The 17,748-nt window shown below is 38.6% G+C and overlaps 1 protein-coding gene and 1 long non-coding RNA gene across 2 annotated transcripts; both read right to left on the bottom strand.

Annotated features, from left to right (window-relative positions):
* Positions 1 to 890: 890 nt before the first annotated feature.
* Positions 891 to 17,737, bottom strand: LOC128016465 (excitatory amino acid transporter 3-like). The gene is made up of 13 exons (XM_052600984.1): positions 17,544 to 17,737; positions 16,572 to 16,754; positions 12,946 to 13,086; positions 8,733 to 8,825; positions 8,539 to 8,653; positions 7,100 to 7,142; positions 6,919 to 7,023; positions 6,654 to 6,838; positions 4,623 to 4,730; positions 3,693 to 3,815; positions 2,896 to 3,090; positions 2,660 to 2,794; positions 891 to 2,305 (listed from the first exon to the last, which is right to left on the bottom strand). Exons 2-13 carry the CDS (start codon positions 16,669 to 16,671, stop codon positions 2,065 to 2,067), a joined length of 1,584 nt encoding a protein of 527 aa, XP_052456944.1. The 5' UTR covers positions 16,672 to 16,754; positions 17,544 to 17,737; the 3' UTR covers positions 891 to 2,064.
* On the bottom strand, positions 9,710 to 12,551 carry LOC128016473 (uncharacterized). The gene is made up of 2 exons (XR_008184182.1): positions 12,447 to 12,551; positions 9,710 to 9,969 (listed from the first exon to the last, which is right to left on the bottom strand). It is a non-coding gene; the product is annotated as an uncharacterized LOC128016473 (long non-coding RNA).
* Positions 17,738 to 17,748: the final 11 nt, after the last annotated feature.

Raw genomic sequence — 17,748 nt, 5'->3', positions numbered from 1 at the left:
AAATGCAACCCCAGAATGGCATGGACCATGTGACGTAAACTGAACCGAATCGCGAAAATGAGCCAGACTTCCACGATGCCATGCTGGATTGATCATGTTATGCGGTGAAGACTGTTGTATGTAGCTGGGAACATGGAGTTGAATTATATCTGAATTTTAGGTAAGCTGTCCAGGGGTGCATCTACTCGCCAAAGATGATATTAACATCAGTGTGAGTTTGATGAATAATTACAGGAAGACTGAACGTGTAATCAAAAATGTACTTGAGTAGTTTAGAAACATCAGCAAAGCCTACTCTAAGCCTTTTATTTATTTTATTATCTGCAAGTAGGCTACACGTTTTAAAGAATACAATTTTAAAATTAAGAAGTGCACATTCAACACTTCTGTGCTCATTATTAAAGTGTTTCTCCTCCTCCTCGGCTGAAACAGTGAAAATTGAGCTCAGTTGATTCCTCCAGGTACAGTTGCTTTGGAAATTCATTTTTTACAGCTGGAGAAATACTGGCCAGTTTTGAAGAAGATGCTCAGTTTTCTTTTCCCAGAGGCGAAGCTTGTCCCATCTTTCTATGGCGTTGAGAGAGCTGTTTTATTGACACGGGCCACGGCATGCCACTATTTGTGCTTTGTGCTTATTTATGTATTACACTAATGTATTTTTGCATTATTAAAGGGGCTTTATATTCATTGATTCATTTCAGGGAATCTCTCCAAGATTAGAGTTCTCCACAAAGACAACTTTCAGTGAACAAAAGATTGACTCGTTTATTATCTATCTATCTATCTATCTATCTATCTATCTATCTATCTATCATCCATCTATAATCATCCATCCATCCATTCATCATCTTTCTATCTAAAGTGAGAAAATATAATCTGGGCAAAGTCGATTTATGGATTTTTTTCAGGTGTTGACATACTTGTCTTTATTATTTTGTGGATACACATACAGTACCTGTTGAATCATACAGCATGACTAATTTGACTGCTGTACTGTTTAAATACAGTTGTACAATGGTGTGCTTTACGGTGCTTTTTCAGTTCCAGAACCTCAAACACAGACCATTAATGCTTCACATTGATTGTTTTCTCTCATTACTGATATAACCCATAGTATGAAAAAATTAAATACTGTAAAATAAAGTTAAAAATGGTTCAATGGCAGAAATTTGGCACGGACAACATTATCAGTGTGGTCTTTTAAAAATATTCTTCAAAGTAGCCCTAATTCAACAACAGAAGAAGTAAAATAATAAATTGGTGGCTTGCTGAAGAAACCTTTAAAGCTTGCCACTTTCATGACAAAATAATTGTGTACAAAGGATCTGATTTTCATTTTCAGTCCAAAGGCTATTTCAGTACTCCACGTTAAATCCTTAACATGCAACGTTTGTATAAAAAATCAACACATTAAATTTGGCACAAATCTGAAATGAAAGACACGCAAAGCTCATAAACATTTGGCTTTCAAAAGCAAGTGCAAATACAGAACTGGCAAACATTTCACACGTTACTGAATTTGGAAATTGAACGTGATTTGTGAAGAAAAAATGTGAACGCGGAAATTTTGTAAACCTTAATTAAAGTCAGTAAAGTCAGCGTTTTTGGAGTATAATAACATCGGCTAGTTAGCAACATGCGTACGTTACACAAATCTGCTGAGTTTCTTTCAAACCGATGCGCAATATTGCACAAAGCTCCTACTCATACACACAAATACGAAAATCGCCTACTGCTAAAAAGCTATTCGTTAGTACAAAACCAAAGGAAACAACTGTTGTTAATAAAAGAAAACAGCTTTGCATAATTAATGGAAAATATGTCAATGAGCTATGGAAGCACAGTTTTCTCACATCCGTATTTTTCCTCTCAGTCTAGCGGACACGTAAGTTCAAGAGCAAGGTTGAGAAAATGAAGGAAGGAGAACCGCAAGGGCAGGTATTGCTAATGTCTGCGCTCAATCATGTCCTCGCTAATGGCTTTCCTTCCTAGTCATGGCACTGATTTATGAATGGCTCCTACCTCTCTGGATGTCACTTGTTTAAAAGCGAGCGCCACGTGCCTCTAAAACTGCGAGGTCTCAGTAAAAGAAATAGCATCGCTTTTGTCGATGGTGAAGCCACCGTTGACGTAAGATTTCTTCTCACACTCGTCGTCGTCCAGCGTGGTCTCCAGGGCGAAGGGGTTGACCGCATCCACGTCTGAAATCAGGTCCATCCTCTCTAGTTCTCGCTTCGACAGCTTCTGGACTATTCCAGCGCCGTACGCATCTCCCAGCACGTTGATCATGGTACGGAAGCGATCGCTGATTTCGAAAAGAGATATCAATGTAAACTTTCACACTATAGTCCTCTTCTAGTCTTTTGGGTCACATGGTCCTTCAGAAATTATATACTTTCAAGTCTCGTCAAATTTAAGGATTCCTAGGAAGTTTGTATTTATAAGTCGTTATTACTAGTCAGGTGTTTTCAAGTCATTTGGTTGGAGCTAGATGGAGGCTTATTTCCGTCACATGATGAAAAATCTGAATTATATCACAATTCTGATTTTCTGTTTCCAATTCTGAGTTTATATCTCACAATTGGTTAGAACTGCCAGATATAAACTCAGAATTGCTCAAGTAAACCTGACTCTTTGTTCATTAAAACCATATACTTACAGCAGCCAATCGACAGCGATGATGAGGGTGACATCACTGGCAGGAAGGCCCACTGCTGTGAGCACTATCACCATGGTTACCAGTCCAGCATTTGGAACTCCTGCTGCACCAATGCTGGCGACGGTTGCCGTGATACTACGGAATGCACGTTTAAAAAAAGTATCACTCGGGCCTTTGTCCTTCATGAAGCCACTTAACTCTATTATATCACACCAGTTGGCTTATATCCCACTTACCTAATTGTAACAATCTGGCCAGCGTCCAGGTCGTAGTTGTTCAGCTGAGCTATGAATATAGAAGCAACAGCTTCATACAGTGCAGTGCCGTCCATGTTGATAGTCGCACCAACTGGAAGAACGAAGCGAGTGATTCTCTTGTCGATCCTGTTGTTCTCCTCTGCGCATCGAAACGTGACCGGCAGAGTGGCTGAGCTGATACAGTAAAGACTTGTTATTGCATAATAGCAGTTTTCTTTGATAGTTGTGGATTTAAAAAGTCTGTGTGCTCACAAAAACATCTAAAAATGAAAAGACAGATCTTCAGGAGCAGGACTGAGAAACCTTGCTTTAAACAGCTAGAAAATAACGATCAAAACACAACATTAAAGGCTGCTTTTCTGAAAGAGTTATTCATAGCATTTAAGAAATGCATGCCTTTTGCTTGTGCAGAAATTTACTAAAAATGTTCTCAGGATCAGAGGTGCACGTTAGCATAGTTTTAAAAAGAGTTGTTTAAAATATTACTGTAAAAGAAAATACTCAAAGTGCAAACCGAACTTAATGTTCTTGGTCACTTAGTAACATTTTAATTGCAATTAAAATAAAATGTATTATATTTTACATTTATATTAAATGCGACTGGCTGAACTTTAGTGTGTTTTTGACTCACCAAGTACATCTTTATATGTAATTTCATAATTAAATATGGTTAAATTACTGCTGAAGTCTTTTTTAGATTGTGTCTTCAGTTGTGTATTCCAACCTTTAGTCGACATACCCAGATAATACAGACGGCAGAATATTTGTCGTCTCACCTTGAGGAAATCATGAGAGCAGTCAGCAAGGCCTGCGCCATTCCCAGAGTGAAAGTGAATGGATTCTTCCTCACAAACACAAAGTATATCAGTGGGAGGAATATTATGGAATGGATGGCTAGTCTGTGAAAGGAGAACACATTTTAAAAACAATCCACTACATTATCATAAGCAATGAACATAGGAATAGATATTTTACAATAAAGAACAATCTTTGTAAAATATATCTTTAATTTCAGTGGAACTAAAAAGCAGTTTGGTGTTATTTTGCACAAATTTTGGAATCAGATCTGTGATTAAAACATAGATGAAGTAGATCGCTTCCATCAACACTTCTGAGTAGAAACTTCATTCAGTAACATTAGGCGGTTTTGATTTATATGCGGTTTAATTTCTGATGGTCGTGTTATTTTAATTTACTTTTGCATCTGCTAACATACATGATTGCTCGTTTCTACTTCTTCTTTGCCGTGTTTGATCCAGACATTCAATACTTTTTCAGAAGATATGTGATAGCGCCTCCTAATGTAAATCAGTGAAAACACTGGAAGCAGTCCACGGCAAAATTCGGTCACTGGTGGGGAAAGAGTTAAAAGCATCCAGTATTTTTTTACCAAGGTCACTTGGATTTATATCCTCTGTAGTCTGAAGAGGTAAAGTTTTTCTGTTCGACTCAGCAGTGTGCAACCCAAACACGTCCTTTCGGTTCATTCCACACGAGTGCATACAGCTACAGAATCTCCTGACTGATGTTCGGTCACCTACATCACTCAAATGAGTGGAAATGTGGAGTTGATGAAATCTATACTAAGCACATCTCTAGCTGGAGCAGTTTTAAATGTCCATGGCTCTTATCTGTGAGTGAACAGAGCCGACAGTAAATCTGCTCCTCTGCTAATCAACAAGAGAAGATTAAAGAAGCTTGTTCACCCGCTGAGCACCGTCACCATGTACAAGCCCATCTTCCTGAAGATCTCCCAGTCGTCCACCTCCATGATCTTGGCAGCGATCAGGAACAAGATGCCAACAGGCATGTAACTGCAGCAGAAAAAGTATCATTACATTTATAGTCAATGTTACTCATAATTCCACTAATATTTTCATTTACAGGCTGAGGTATCATCTTATATCTTTTTTTCAAAACTCATAACTGTAATAAAAAATAGATGAAAGAAAAAGTGAGTAGTGCTTCCTGTGGGTGGTTGCTGGGGTGTATCTATTGGGTTTCTAAGGTATTCTGAAATGGTTGCTAAGGAACTGCTATGTGGTTTCTAGGCTTTTCTGGGTTGTTGCTATTCCGTTTCTAGGGTCATCTAAGTGGTTGCTAGAAGGTTGCTATGTGTTTTCTTGGGTGATCTTAGTAGTTGCTCTGTTATTTCTAGTAGTGTTAAATTTGTCAGCCATCTTTAATTTAGTCTTAGTCTTTTCATTTATTCTTAGTCTTTTAATTTAGTCGTAGTCTAAGTGTTTTAATTTAGTCTTAGTCTTTTAAATTAGTCTTAGTCTAAGTCTTTTAATTTAGTCTTAGTCTTTTAATTTAGTCTAAATCTTTTAAATTAGTCGTATTCTAAGTGTTGTAATTTAGTGTTAGTCTTTTAAATTAGTCTTAGTCTAAATCTTTTAATTTAGTCTTAGTCTTTTAAATTAGTCTTAGTCTAAGTCTTTTAATTTAGTCTTAGTCTTTTAAATGAGTCTTAGTATAAGTCTTTTAAATTAGACTTAGTCTAAATCTTTTAAAGTAGCCTTAGACTACGTCTTTTAATTTAGTTTAAGTCTTAATTTAGTCTAAATCTTTTAAATTAGTCGTATTCTAAGTCTTTTAATTTAGTTTAAGTCTTTTAATTTAGTATAAATCTTTTAAATTAGTCGTATTCTAAGTGTTTTAATTTAGTCTTAGTCTTAAGTCTTTTAATTTAGTCTTAGTCTTTTAAATGAGTCTTAGTATAAGTCTTTTAAATTAGTCTTAGTCTAAATCTTTTAAATTAGACTTAGTCTAAATCTAAATTAGTCTAAGTCTGTTAAATAGTCATTTAATCATCAAATATCAAAGACCTAGATATGCACTCTCTCTACATTATGAAAACTGGTCAAAACAAACAACAAAGATTATTACAGTGAAATTCCTGATGGTAATTCCAGTAATTCCAAAATGCATCAATGTTTCTCTATTAAAACAACAGCGGTTGAGTAAGTGCATTTATTCATCAACCTCATCAGCAATGCTGCATGTTGATACAGTCATTATCGTTTCTTGACCTTATTGTTGTCTTGTCATCGTTTTGTTTTAGTCATGGAAAAAAGCTTGTGGACCCACTTTATATTAAGTGGCCTTAACTACTATGTACTTACATTTTAATTAATGATTTAGTACAATGTACTTATTGTGTAAATACATGTTTTTACATTGTACTTATATTTAAAAAAAACTACACGTAATTACATCTGTATTTAATTTCTGTAATTATATTTATAATTACACTGTTGACCCATACTTTACACCTTAACCCACCCTTAAACTTACCCATACCTCCAACCCTCTCCCTAACCTTACCCCTATCCCACCTCAATAGCAGCAAAAGTGTTTTACAATACAATATGAACACAATAAGTACATTGTACTTATTTTTTATGTAAATACATAGTAGTTAAGGCCACCTAATATAAAGTATGACCAAGCTTGTCAATGAACATGTAACGTCATAGTGTTCGTTAGCGAAATAAATACACCTAGAGTATTCTAGGGTGGTTTCTAGGGACTAGCTAGGGAGTAATAGATGGTCTCTAGGAAATTGCTATGTGGTTTCGATGGTATTCTGGGTGGTTTCTACGGAGTTGCAATGTGGTTGTTAGGGTGGTTTCTTACTGACCCACGTCAAAAGAGCCCATCTTCAAGTCTGAGTATGAGCGATAATAGCGATAATTGTAAATAATGATTCTTGCTTGTAAGGTGTCAGAACTAACCACATAATAATCTGAACAAGTCTCATGGTGGCCTCATTCAGAGCATCAAAGAACTCCAGCAGGATTCGACCCCTTTCTCCCATCTTGCCGATGACCAGACCGAACGTCACACAGAATACGATCAGACCGAGAACATTAATGCCATCTGAATATGAGCCCACAATCTTGTAGTCTTTGGTCAAATTCTACGGAATAAAGAAGCCAGAAATCAATACATGCATTCTCCATCATATATTCTCCATTCATTTTTCAGTCTCTCTCTCACCTGTGCCACTGTTGAAATAATTGTGGTGAACGGTGGAAATGTAGAAATATTGCTTGTGCTTGTGTTGGTTTTCAATGGTTCAATCTCTTTGCGCTGTGTCTTATACTAAAACACAGATGATGTTTATTTAAAATATGATATTTGCATAACTTGATATAAGTTAAAACATATTATATTTTACCTGCTGAAAACAGGCTTGCACAAGATTTTCAGGAAACATATTCCTATGAAGAAAAGAGAAAAACAAATCACTTGTTTTAAGTGAAATTCATGATAGGTAACACTTTAGGGACCAATTCTCACTATTAACTAGTTCACTAGCATGTGTATTACTAGCATATTGGCTGTTTATTAGTACTTTTAAAGCACATATTCTGCATGAGCATATTTTAGATCCATTAATTCTACCCCATTCCTAAACTTAACAACTACCTAACTAACTAACTATTTATAAGCAGCAAATTAGGAGTTTATTGATAAAATCATAGTTAATTGTGAGAACTGTCCACCAAACTAAAGTGTGACCAAATTATGTTATGTTGTTATGTTATATTATGTTATGTTATATGTTTTGTTATGCTATGCTATGTTATTTTGTTATGTTGTTATTTTATGTTCTGTTATGCTATGTTGTTATGTTATTTTATGCTATGCTATTATATGTTATTTTGTTATGCTATGTTATGTTATTTCTTATATTATGTTGTTATTTTGTTATATGTAATGTTCTGCTATGTTATGTTATGTTATGCTATGCTGTTATGCTTTGTTATTTAGTTATTTTGTTTTGTCATGTTATGACATGCTGTTATACTATGCTATGTTATGCTATGCTATGATATGTTATTTTGTAATGTTATGTTATGCTATGTTATGTTATTTCTTATGTCATGTTGTTATTTTGTTATATGTAATGTTATGCTATATTATTTTGTTATGTTATGATATGCTATGCTATTTTGTTATGCTATGCTATGTTGTTATGTTATTTTTATGTAATGTTATGTTATTTTGTTGTTATGCTATGCTGTTATGTTATTTTTTATGTTATGTTATTCTAGTTTATTTTGTTATATGTAATGTTATGCAATGTTATGTTATGTAATGTTGTTATTTAGTTTTGTTATGTCATGCTGTTATGCTATGCTATGTTATGTTATTTTGTTATGTGTAATGTTATGTTAAGTAATGTGATGTTATTTTGTTTTATGTCATGATTTTATGCTATGCTATTCTATGTAATTTTTTCTATGTTTATTCTATGTTGGTTCCATGTTTATTATGTATATTTTGTTAATTGTAATGTTTTGCTATGTTATGTTATGCTATGCTATCTTATTTTGTAATGTTATGTTATGCTATGTTATTTTTTATGCTATGTAATGCTATGTTATGTTATGTTATTTTGTATGTCATGTTATTTTATTTTGTTATATGTAATTTTATGCAATGCTATGTTATGTTATTTCATGTGATCAGGACATATAAGCCATACCAAAAATGGTCAGTGCACAAGTTTGTTATTTATTGCAATGAATATCATGCATTTTTAAGTATTACTTAAGTTTTCAAATATGCATTTTTCTTATAAGATAAGTAGACCAAGATGAATTTTTTTACCTAACCAGGTCCAGTAAGGTGTCCACAGTGGTCACATTGGGAGTGCTTCCTGCTCTCTCGATATTATCAGCACTCTGAGACACCCCGGGTTTAATCGTCGTCACAAGAAAGATTCCTTTTAAGCACAACATCATTGTTGAAAAATCACAATTTATGTCTTTAAAGTTTATTGATCTGATTCTTACGTGACTCACCAAGAATGACAGCAATGATGGTAGTGGAGAGGTAATAAACCACCGCACGAAGACCGATCCTTCCCGACACCTCGGAGTCCAGCGCTGCCACTCCTTCACAAACAAGACCAGAAGTTATGACAACAATGCAAGTTACACTGCAACTAAAAAAAGCTCTGTAGCTACAGTTTTCCTTCAAATGTTTGGAAATGTTTGCCCTAAACGTGAGGTTTCAGACATTAACATCAGCATAAATCCCTATCTTTTTCTGATGATTTCCACTGATAAGGGACAACATTAAAATAATAAATTGAAGAACCTAGAAAAATTGCTATTTATAAATCATCTCTAAACTGTGTTCTGATTGGTCTATTACACACTAAGCTTAATTGTCAATCAGTCAGATAAATAAACCTGGGCAAATTTAATCCAGTAATCAATTATCGCAGCTCCCAAACGAGCACATATGACTGTATATATTGGCAAGTATTATCGCTGGTCTTCAGTGATAACACCATTCAGTGTTATTGCCTTTATGCCGTGAAATGATAAAGATATTGTCCAAAACCCAGACGTATATTGTTCAAGACTTAAGACACTGAGTGCATTTCATTCTTTGGGACAACACTGTATACTGTACATATTTCAGCAACAAAATCTTTGGCTATACTATGCCAACATTTTCTATATAAGAGTTTATGAGCCCCTGAGTGGGTTTGTGAGATGATTAAATCACAAAATGCAAAATTTAAATAAAAACATTATTTTTAAATAAAAAACATTTAAATAAACTACTTACTAAATGTAGGCAATATATAGCAAACTGATAAAAATATTGAATATGTGACCCAGGACTACAAAACCACAAAAAGTGTCAATTTCTCTATTTGAAAATCTGGAAGGTGCATCAAAAAAAATGGCCATTGAAGTTGTCCAAATGAATTCTTATAAATGTCACGGTTGGGTTTGGGAAAACACAAAGAGAGGGTAGATCCAAATGCAGGTAAGGGTTTTTATTTAAACAGAGGGGTAACTACAAAAATAAACAGTCATGAGAGACAAACGTAACCAAAAGAGGGAACCGGATGAAACGGGGAACTCGGAAGAATGAGAAGGTAGAGGAAGTCTCGGGGGAACGAGAGCATGAGACACATAGGGTAAGGACTCCATGATGACAACAGAGAAAGACAGCTCTATATAGGGAAACTAATGACAGAGTATTGTCAACACCTGTGCGATTCTAATTGGAGTGCAATTACTTGTGAAGACACAACCAGACTAGCGGAATTAAAGTGCCTATGGTGAAGTGCCTAAGGGGAAGTGAGCTCACTAGGGAACACCCAGGAAAACAAAGACTGGCAGCGTGACATTACCCCCTCCCTACGGAGCAGCTACCAGATGCTCCACCTAAACCCAGGAAAACCCCAACAGAAAAAGAGGCAGGAGGGAGGTGGAACGGCGGCGGACCAGGGGGAGGGACAGAGGGACAGAAAACAGGGACAGGAGCAACCAGGAGGAATGGAAAGGTGCAACACAAAACAAGGAGTCCAGGAGGGAGGCGGACAGGTGGAGGCTCAGGGGGAGGGAAGGAGGGCCAGACTAAACTAAAAGGAACAGACAGAAACAGAACTCAAAAAACACAAAACATAAGTCCATGAAGGGCATGTTGAGGCGTCCACCAGGACGAAGCAGATGACCACCACATCTTTGTGGTCGAGGCCGGAGTCCACCAGGGCGGAGCGGAAGACCACCACGGCCTTGTGGTCAAAGTCAAAGCCCTCCAGGGCGGAGCGGAAGACCACCACGTCTTTGTGGTCGAGGGCGGAGTCCACCAGGGCGGAGCAGAAGACCACCACGTCCTCATGGTCACCGCCGGAGTCCCCCAGAGCGGAGCGGACGACCACCACGTCCTCGTGGTCACCGCCAGAGTCCCCCAGGGCGGAGTAGAAGACCACCACGGCCTTGTGGTCACCGCCTCGGGAACTGAATCGGGCACCGCCTCGGGAACAGCCTCGGGCACCGCCTCGGGAACAGCCTCGGGCACCGCCTCGGGCACAGCCTCGGGAACTGCATCGGGCACAGCCTCGGGCACCGCCTCGGGAACTGCATCGGGCACCGCCTCGGGAACTGCATCGGGCACCGCCTCGGGAACAGCATCGGGCACCGCCTCGGGAACAGCATCGGGCACCGCCTCGGGAACTGCATCGGGCACCGCCTCGGGAACTGCATCGGGCACCGCCTCGGGAACTGCATCGGGCACCGCCTCGGGAACAGCATCGGGCACCGCCTCGGGAACTGCATCGGGAACAGCCTCGGGAACTGCATCGGGCACCGCCTCGGGCACCGCCTCGGAAACTGCATCGGGCACCGCCTCGGGAACAGCATCGGGCACCGCCTCGGGAACAGCATCAGGCACCGCCTCGGGAACAGCCTCGGCCTCCGGAGCAGCAGCGGGCACCGCATCGGGAACGACCTCGGCCACCGCCCCGGCCTCCGGAACAGCAACGGGAACCGCATCGGGAACGGCCTCGGCCACCGCCTCGGCCTCCGGAACAGCAGCGGGTACCGCCTCGGCCTCCAGAACCGCAGCGGGCACCACATCGGGAACAGCATCGGGCATTGCCTCGGCCTCTCGAACAGCATCGAGCACCTTCTCGGGAACAGCCTCGGCCTCGGAAACAGCATCGGGCACCGCCTCGGGAACTGCATCGGGCACCGCCTCGGCCTCCGGAACATTAGCGGGCACCGCATCGGGAACGGCCTCGGCCACCGCCTCGGCCTCCGGAACAGCAGCGGGCACCGCATCGGGAACAGCCTCGGCCGCCGCCTCCGGAACAGCAGCGGGCACCGCATCGGGAATGGCCTCATGGACGGCAGCCGCCCGCTCGGGAACGTTCTCCGGGTCCTGAGGAACAGTAGCTGCCTGTCTCCTCCTCCGCCCTCTACGATGGAGAGTCGGTGGCGTTGAGTCGGCCATCTTGTGCTGTGGTGCTGGGCTGGCGGCCATCTTGAGCTGTGGCGCTAGGCTGGCGGCCATCTTGGGCTGTGGGGCTGGGCTGGTGGCCATCTTGGGTTGTGGGGCTGAGCTGGCAGCCTTGTCTGGAAACTCTGGTGTGGTTGTTGCATTCCACTGAGCACGATGGTGCAGGTAATTGGTAAACCCCCAAAAGTCCAGGATCTCTAACCCCTTCATCTCCCATTGAGGTAAAGGATCATCCAGGCAATTATTAAACCAATCCTTTAGTGCTGCATCATTGTAACCTAACCCGACTGCCAAAGTCCAAAACAATTGCGCCAGGCCACCCACCTCCCTTCCCTCTTGATGAAGGGTGGTTAAGTTCCGGAATCTCCCCCTCCGTTCCTCCATGGTGGCTGGGGAACCGATTCGAAATCTCACACCGCTGGATCTAGGCATGATGGAGTCCTTCTGTCACGGTTGGGTTTGGGAAAACACAAAGAGAGGGTAGATCCAAATGCAGGTAAGGGTTTTTATTTAAACAGAGGGGTAACTACAAAAATAAACAGTCATGAGAGACAAACGTAACCAAAAGAGGGAACCGGATGAAACGGGGAACTCGGAAGAATGAGAAGGTAGAGGAAGTCTCGGGGGAACGAGAGCATGAGACACATAGGGTAAGGACTCCATGATGACAACAGAGAAAGACAGCTCTATATAGGGAAACTAATGACAGAGTATTGTCAACACCTGTGCGATTCTAATTGGAGTGCAATTACTTGTGAAGACACAACCAGACTAGCGGAATTAAAGTGCCTATGGTGAAGTGCCTAAGGGGAAGTGAGCTCACTAGGGAACACCCAGGAAAACAAAGACTGGCAGCGTGACAATAAATGCATATTACAAATCAGAATTTAAGTTTTTATATATTCAATGTTAATGAACATGTTTTTTTTTTTTTTATAACCCTGCTTGGCATAAATAGGTAGGCTGTATTTTCAAATATAATATAATATAATATAATATAATATAATATAATATAATATAATATAATATAATATAATGTGTTTTGTAATTATAGCTAGTGGGTGATTCTGACATTCTGTGTGACTGAAAAGGAAGACCCTGGCAGTGCTGCGATTAGTTTTTTATGGGTGGACCCTCGTTCCTGAAGGTGGCCCTGGACACTGGTAACATAAGGAAAATATTTACAACCTCAGAATTTTCACAGCGAGACATAAATGGAGATAGTGTGATGGGCTGAAGAGGCAGCGATACCTGTTATCATGCTGGAGACGATGAGAGGCAGGATGACCAGCTTTAGCATCCTCATCAGGATTTCTCCTGGGAAGCCAAAGTACTGCTTCTCCAGCTGGGACAGAGAGGTGTAGTCCCGCACCAGCACTCCCAGCGCGATCCCTGCAGACAGAAAGACAGAAAGCACATCAAACTGGCTGTTAATGAGAAGCTCTCAATTGTGCCTAATCTACATGAAGCCTGAAAGAAGCCACACTGAATGTAAAGACCTAAATATTCCAGTAATATCAACTTGATTGTACTGTATCAGAATGATCAAAGTGTCGTCCCTGATCTTCAGATTTCACATTGAGTGAGACAGAACGTAAATCTCCAATCTCACTGACATTTAGAAAGGATGCTAACAATAAATAGAGCGAGCTCGTAAATGCTTTGTGATATCCAGGCCACAAATAATATCCCTGTATCTGTCTGCATTAACACGAGGTGTGCTGAATTAGCTGCTGCTGTTAAACTGATGAATGTGACCCTGGAGCACAAAACCAGTTTTAAGTCGCTGGGGGATATTTGTAGCAATGGGCAAAAAAACGTTGCATGGGTCAAAATTATCGATTTTCCTTTAAGGCAAAAATCATAAGGATATTAAGTAAAGATTGTGTTCCATGAGTATATTTTGTACGTTTCCTACCATAAATATATCAAAACCTAATTCTTTATTAGTAATATGCAATGCAAAGAATTCATTTGGACAATTTAAAAGCGATTTTATCAGTATTTTTTTTTTTAACCCTCAAATTCCTGATTTTTAAATAGTTGTATCTCGGCCAAATATTGTCTTGATCCTAGCAAACCATACATCAACGCAAAGATTATTTATTCAGCATTCATGTGGTGTATAAATCTCAATTTAGAAAAATGTATATTTTAGTGTCATTTTAAGTTTTTAACCTTCTTAGTTTCATTCTTCTATAATGATGGATTTTGATACAGTCAGATATAGCGTTTATCAAACGAACTAAAAAGCTTTCCAATACCCTTAATGAAGTCCATTTGACTGCACTGCAGCTACAGCAAATAACATTTATATTTATGTGTCTGTCTCCAATCTCCTTCTATAACCTCAGGCATAATTTACAAAAAAGTTGCACAGGAAAATCTTTGCTTTTAACAGAGATCAGATCAAATGGTGAGGTGTCGATATTACAATTATTTTGTAAAACATTACTTGCGATTAACATGCAATTATGTGAACAAGTTTTCACTTAAGTACTATCTTTCTATTCTAAGTAATAAGTAACGTATGCTAAAATGCACTACTTTTTCACAAGGGATGGCTTTAAACATCTTGAATGTTTAAAGAGGCTAAACCAAACCCAAGCTAAACCACAAACGCAACAGACAATTACAAAAGTCTCCGATGTACTGTAACATATCTTTATTACATGTTAGCTTATGACTGAGAAAATAAAAGATGTTATAAAACATTTGCTTTATTGTAGGTGACTGCACAAGCTTGCATGGCATCAAAACCATCTGTGTTTTGACCATTGCACAAACATGGCCATATAAATCCAGAAGATAAAATTAAATAATAATAGCATCATTTACTATAAGTTTTAAATCACTCAGGACTGAGTGTTTGTTATACATAAAACATTTACAGCGATTTTGGTTATTTTTATCATGTAAAAATGCAATAAAAATAACATTATTATAAATATTATAATTGCAATAATATAGCACATATTATAAAAGTGTATAAAATAATACATGCATAGTACATTTTGAAAAGGTATCGCCCCAGTGACAACTTTTGTACCTTTTTTCTTCAAAGTGTACCATGCTTTTATTATTTTTTACTATACACATTTGCTATTATGAAATGGTTGTCATAAAGTCTATTTTTTTACACTTCTGCAAACACAAAAAAAAATGTAGGGAAGTGTTGGCATTCAGGGAAAGTTGTCTCAGTTACTGTATAAGGTTATATATTTTAATTACACAAATGGCTTTTCATAGCTGTATTTAATTAAACTATTTGTGAATACCTCCCTTTAAAAATTTGTGTAGGCCAATAGCTGATAAGCAAACTAATGCACATAATTAAACCATGCTGGCATTCATTAACACAAGGTTCAACTGTGACGAGGATATATTTTAACAGAAGGGTTGAACCATGCTCTCAGAAAGTTCTCATGCTCTATATATTGTGATTTTTATTAATTACAGACATTTTGTATCACAGTTCACTATTTTCACTGCATGTTGAATTAGTATATTGTAAAAGATGGCTTTTTTTAAGCAATAGTTAATCCAAAAATTTGCTGAACATGTACTCATCATTAGGCTTTGCAAGATGTAGATTAGTTTGTTTCTTCATCAGATTTGGAGAAATGTAGCATTGCATCACTTGCTCACCACTGGATGCTCTGCAGTGGATGGGTGCCGTCAGAATGAGAGCCCAAACAGCTGATGAAAACATCACAATTATCCACACCACTCCAGTCAATCAGTTAACATCTTGTGTACTGAAATCTACACAAGTTATAAGAGTTAAGCAACAAATCCTTAAGGCGTTTGATCATTTGACTGACTCTTTTGACCAAAATGTCCAAAAAAAATCCATAATAAAATATATTCATTAATAATTCACAATCCATAATAGCGCTTCCTCCAGTGAAAAAGTCCATCCTCCCACATTTAAATTAACCATATATTTGCTTAGAATGGTTTTGGACTGTTTTCGCTCATAAATGATGCTTGATCTGTGCAGATTTCCCTCCTGATTGAGATTAAATGACCTGTTCACTGGAGAAAGCTGTATTATGGATAGAGGACTATTATTTTAACATGGAAGCAATGATTGATAAAGTTAAAACGCTTTAATTAAGTATTTGTTTCTTACAAACAAGCAGCTTTTCACTTCACAAGACATTAACTGATGGACTGTGTGGATCACTTGTGAATTATAGTGATGTTTTTATCAGCTGTTTGGACTCTCATTCTGACGGCACCCATTCACTGCAGATGATTCACCGGTGAGCAAGTGATGCAGTGCTACATTTCTCCAAATTTGTTCTGATGAAGAAACAAACTCATCTAAATCTCGGAGTAAATTCTCAGCAAATACAATTTTTTGTGTGTGTGAACTAGTCATTTAAATTAAGACTACATATTCTTTTAAACAGGGCTTAAGGAATTTAAACAGACTTTCTAAAGCAGCAAATTGACTGGAATAAAGTGTGACAACTAGCCCCGATCTCTTTATATGCTTCAGTGTGTCACTGCTGGTGTGAGATGAATCGCAGAGATTGTCATACTGGAAGTCAGGTCACGTTTCTCTGTGCCAGTAGTAAAATATCTAGACACACACAGACTGATCAATGCCTTCATTCATCATTCACCCATCAACACACCTGCAGATGCATGCAGCTAAATGCAACAAACACAAACATTTGAATTGCTCTTCCACTGAATGATATCAAAACGGCGCAGCAGATCCACCAAACAGCAAACACAGACAGAGAATCAGCGCTGGTTTTCATAAAAACAAATGCACTAGATAAATAATTAAGACGTGATAGAACACAATAATGAAGCGAGATACGCGATGCAGAGAAACGTGAACGCGCTCCAGTCCATCTTACCCAGTATCACCGCACTGATGGTCGCTATGAGGATCCAGTTCCTCTTCAACATGCCCCTCACATCCCGTGGTCCCCGCTCTTTCTTCCCCAGCACATCCATGACGGAAACGCGCGTGAATGTGGCGAGGCTCGCGGTCTTCTGGTCGTCTCGGTCAGATGATGTGATGATGTGCGGCGGAGCTCCTGTGGAGGGAGGGAGGGAGGGGTGGTCTGCTTCTGTCTGTGACCGAATCTCTTGATAACCTTTGCTCGCTCGTTTATTGCCGTCATTTTGTGTCATAGGACCATGAATGACGTATTAAAAATAATAGAATTTAGAAAGCACGACATATCTCTGTCATCGTGCTTACTGTGCAATAGCGTTACAATATAAACATTCAATTCACTCGTTAATTAAACATGAAAAATCTTGCCTCGTTTTGTTTATACGTAGGTAGCTACTGTTTGGTCAGATTAACAATTAACACTCAGATTAAGAGGAAAGCACGTTCACACCTTTGCTTTCTTACAGTAAATACCTTTTTGGCAATAAGTGTTTTACTGTGAATTTTTAGTCTGTAAGTATCACAGTGATGGTGTTACCCTTATAGTCAAAAAGTGTAGTGACCAGGTTTTAATTTTTTTTTTAAATCTAATTAAAAAAAAAAACATGTTTTTGTAACCCCAGGTTAACCACACACACTGTGGTTACACACACACACAAAAAATAATAAATTACAAAATTACAAAAGTGACTAAAGTGACTAGTCACAGAAAAACAACACAAAAAAACAAAGCCGAAAGGGTATTTACTGTAAGAAAGCAAAGGTGTGAATGTGCTTTCCTCTTAATCTGAATGCCATATATATATATATATGTGTGTGTGTGTGTGTGTGTGTTGTTGTGTTTGATTTCCAGATTAAAGAATAAATAAATTCTCTATTCACATCTTTGTTTCCCACAAGCAGTTGCAATAAATAAATACCCCCTTACCTCTTTGTATAATATATTAGGAGATGTAATAAGCTTCAGTACTTCTTCCCACCGGTGTCCTGACCCGCTCAGCTGAGGTCTTTACTCAGAGACTTGTTTAAAAGAAGTTTATCATCATCATAGGAAATGGTTTCACATAATTAAAAACAATAACTCATAAGCAAATACCAATAAAAAGTAAACAATGAGAAGTCTTCAGACCCGG

This window comes from Carassius gibelio, chromosome A7, assembly GCF_023724105.1.
Source record: "Carassius gibelio isolate Cgi1373 ecotype wild population from Czech Republic chromosome A7, carGib1.2-hapl.c, whole genome shotgun sequence".
NCBI lineage: Eukaryota > Metazoa > Chordata > Actinopteri > Cypriniformes > Cyprinidae > Carassius > Carassius gibelio.
Note: the sequence above shows the minus strand (reverse complement) of the source record. Positions and strands in the feature narration are given on the sequence as shown.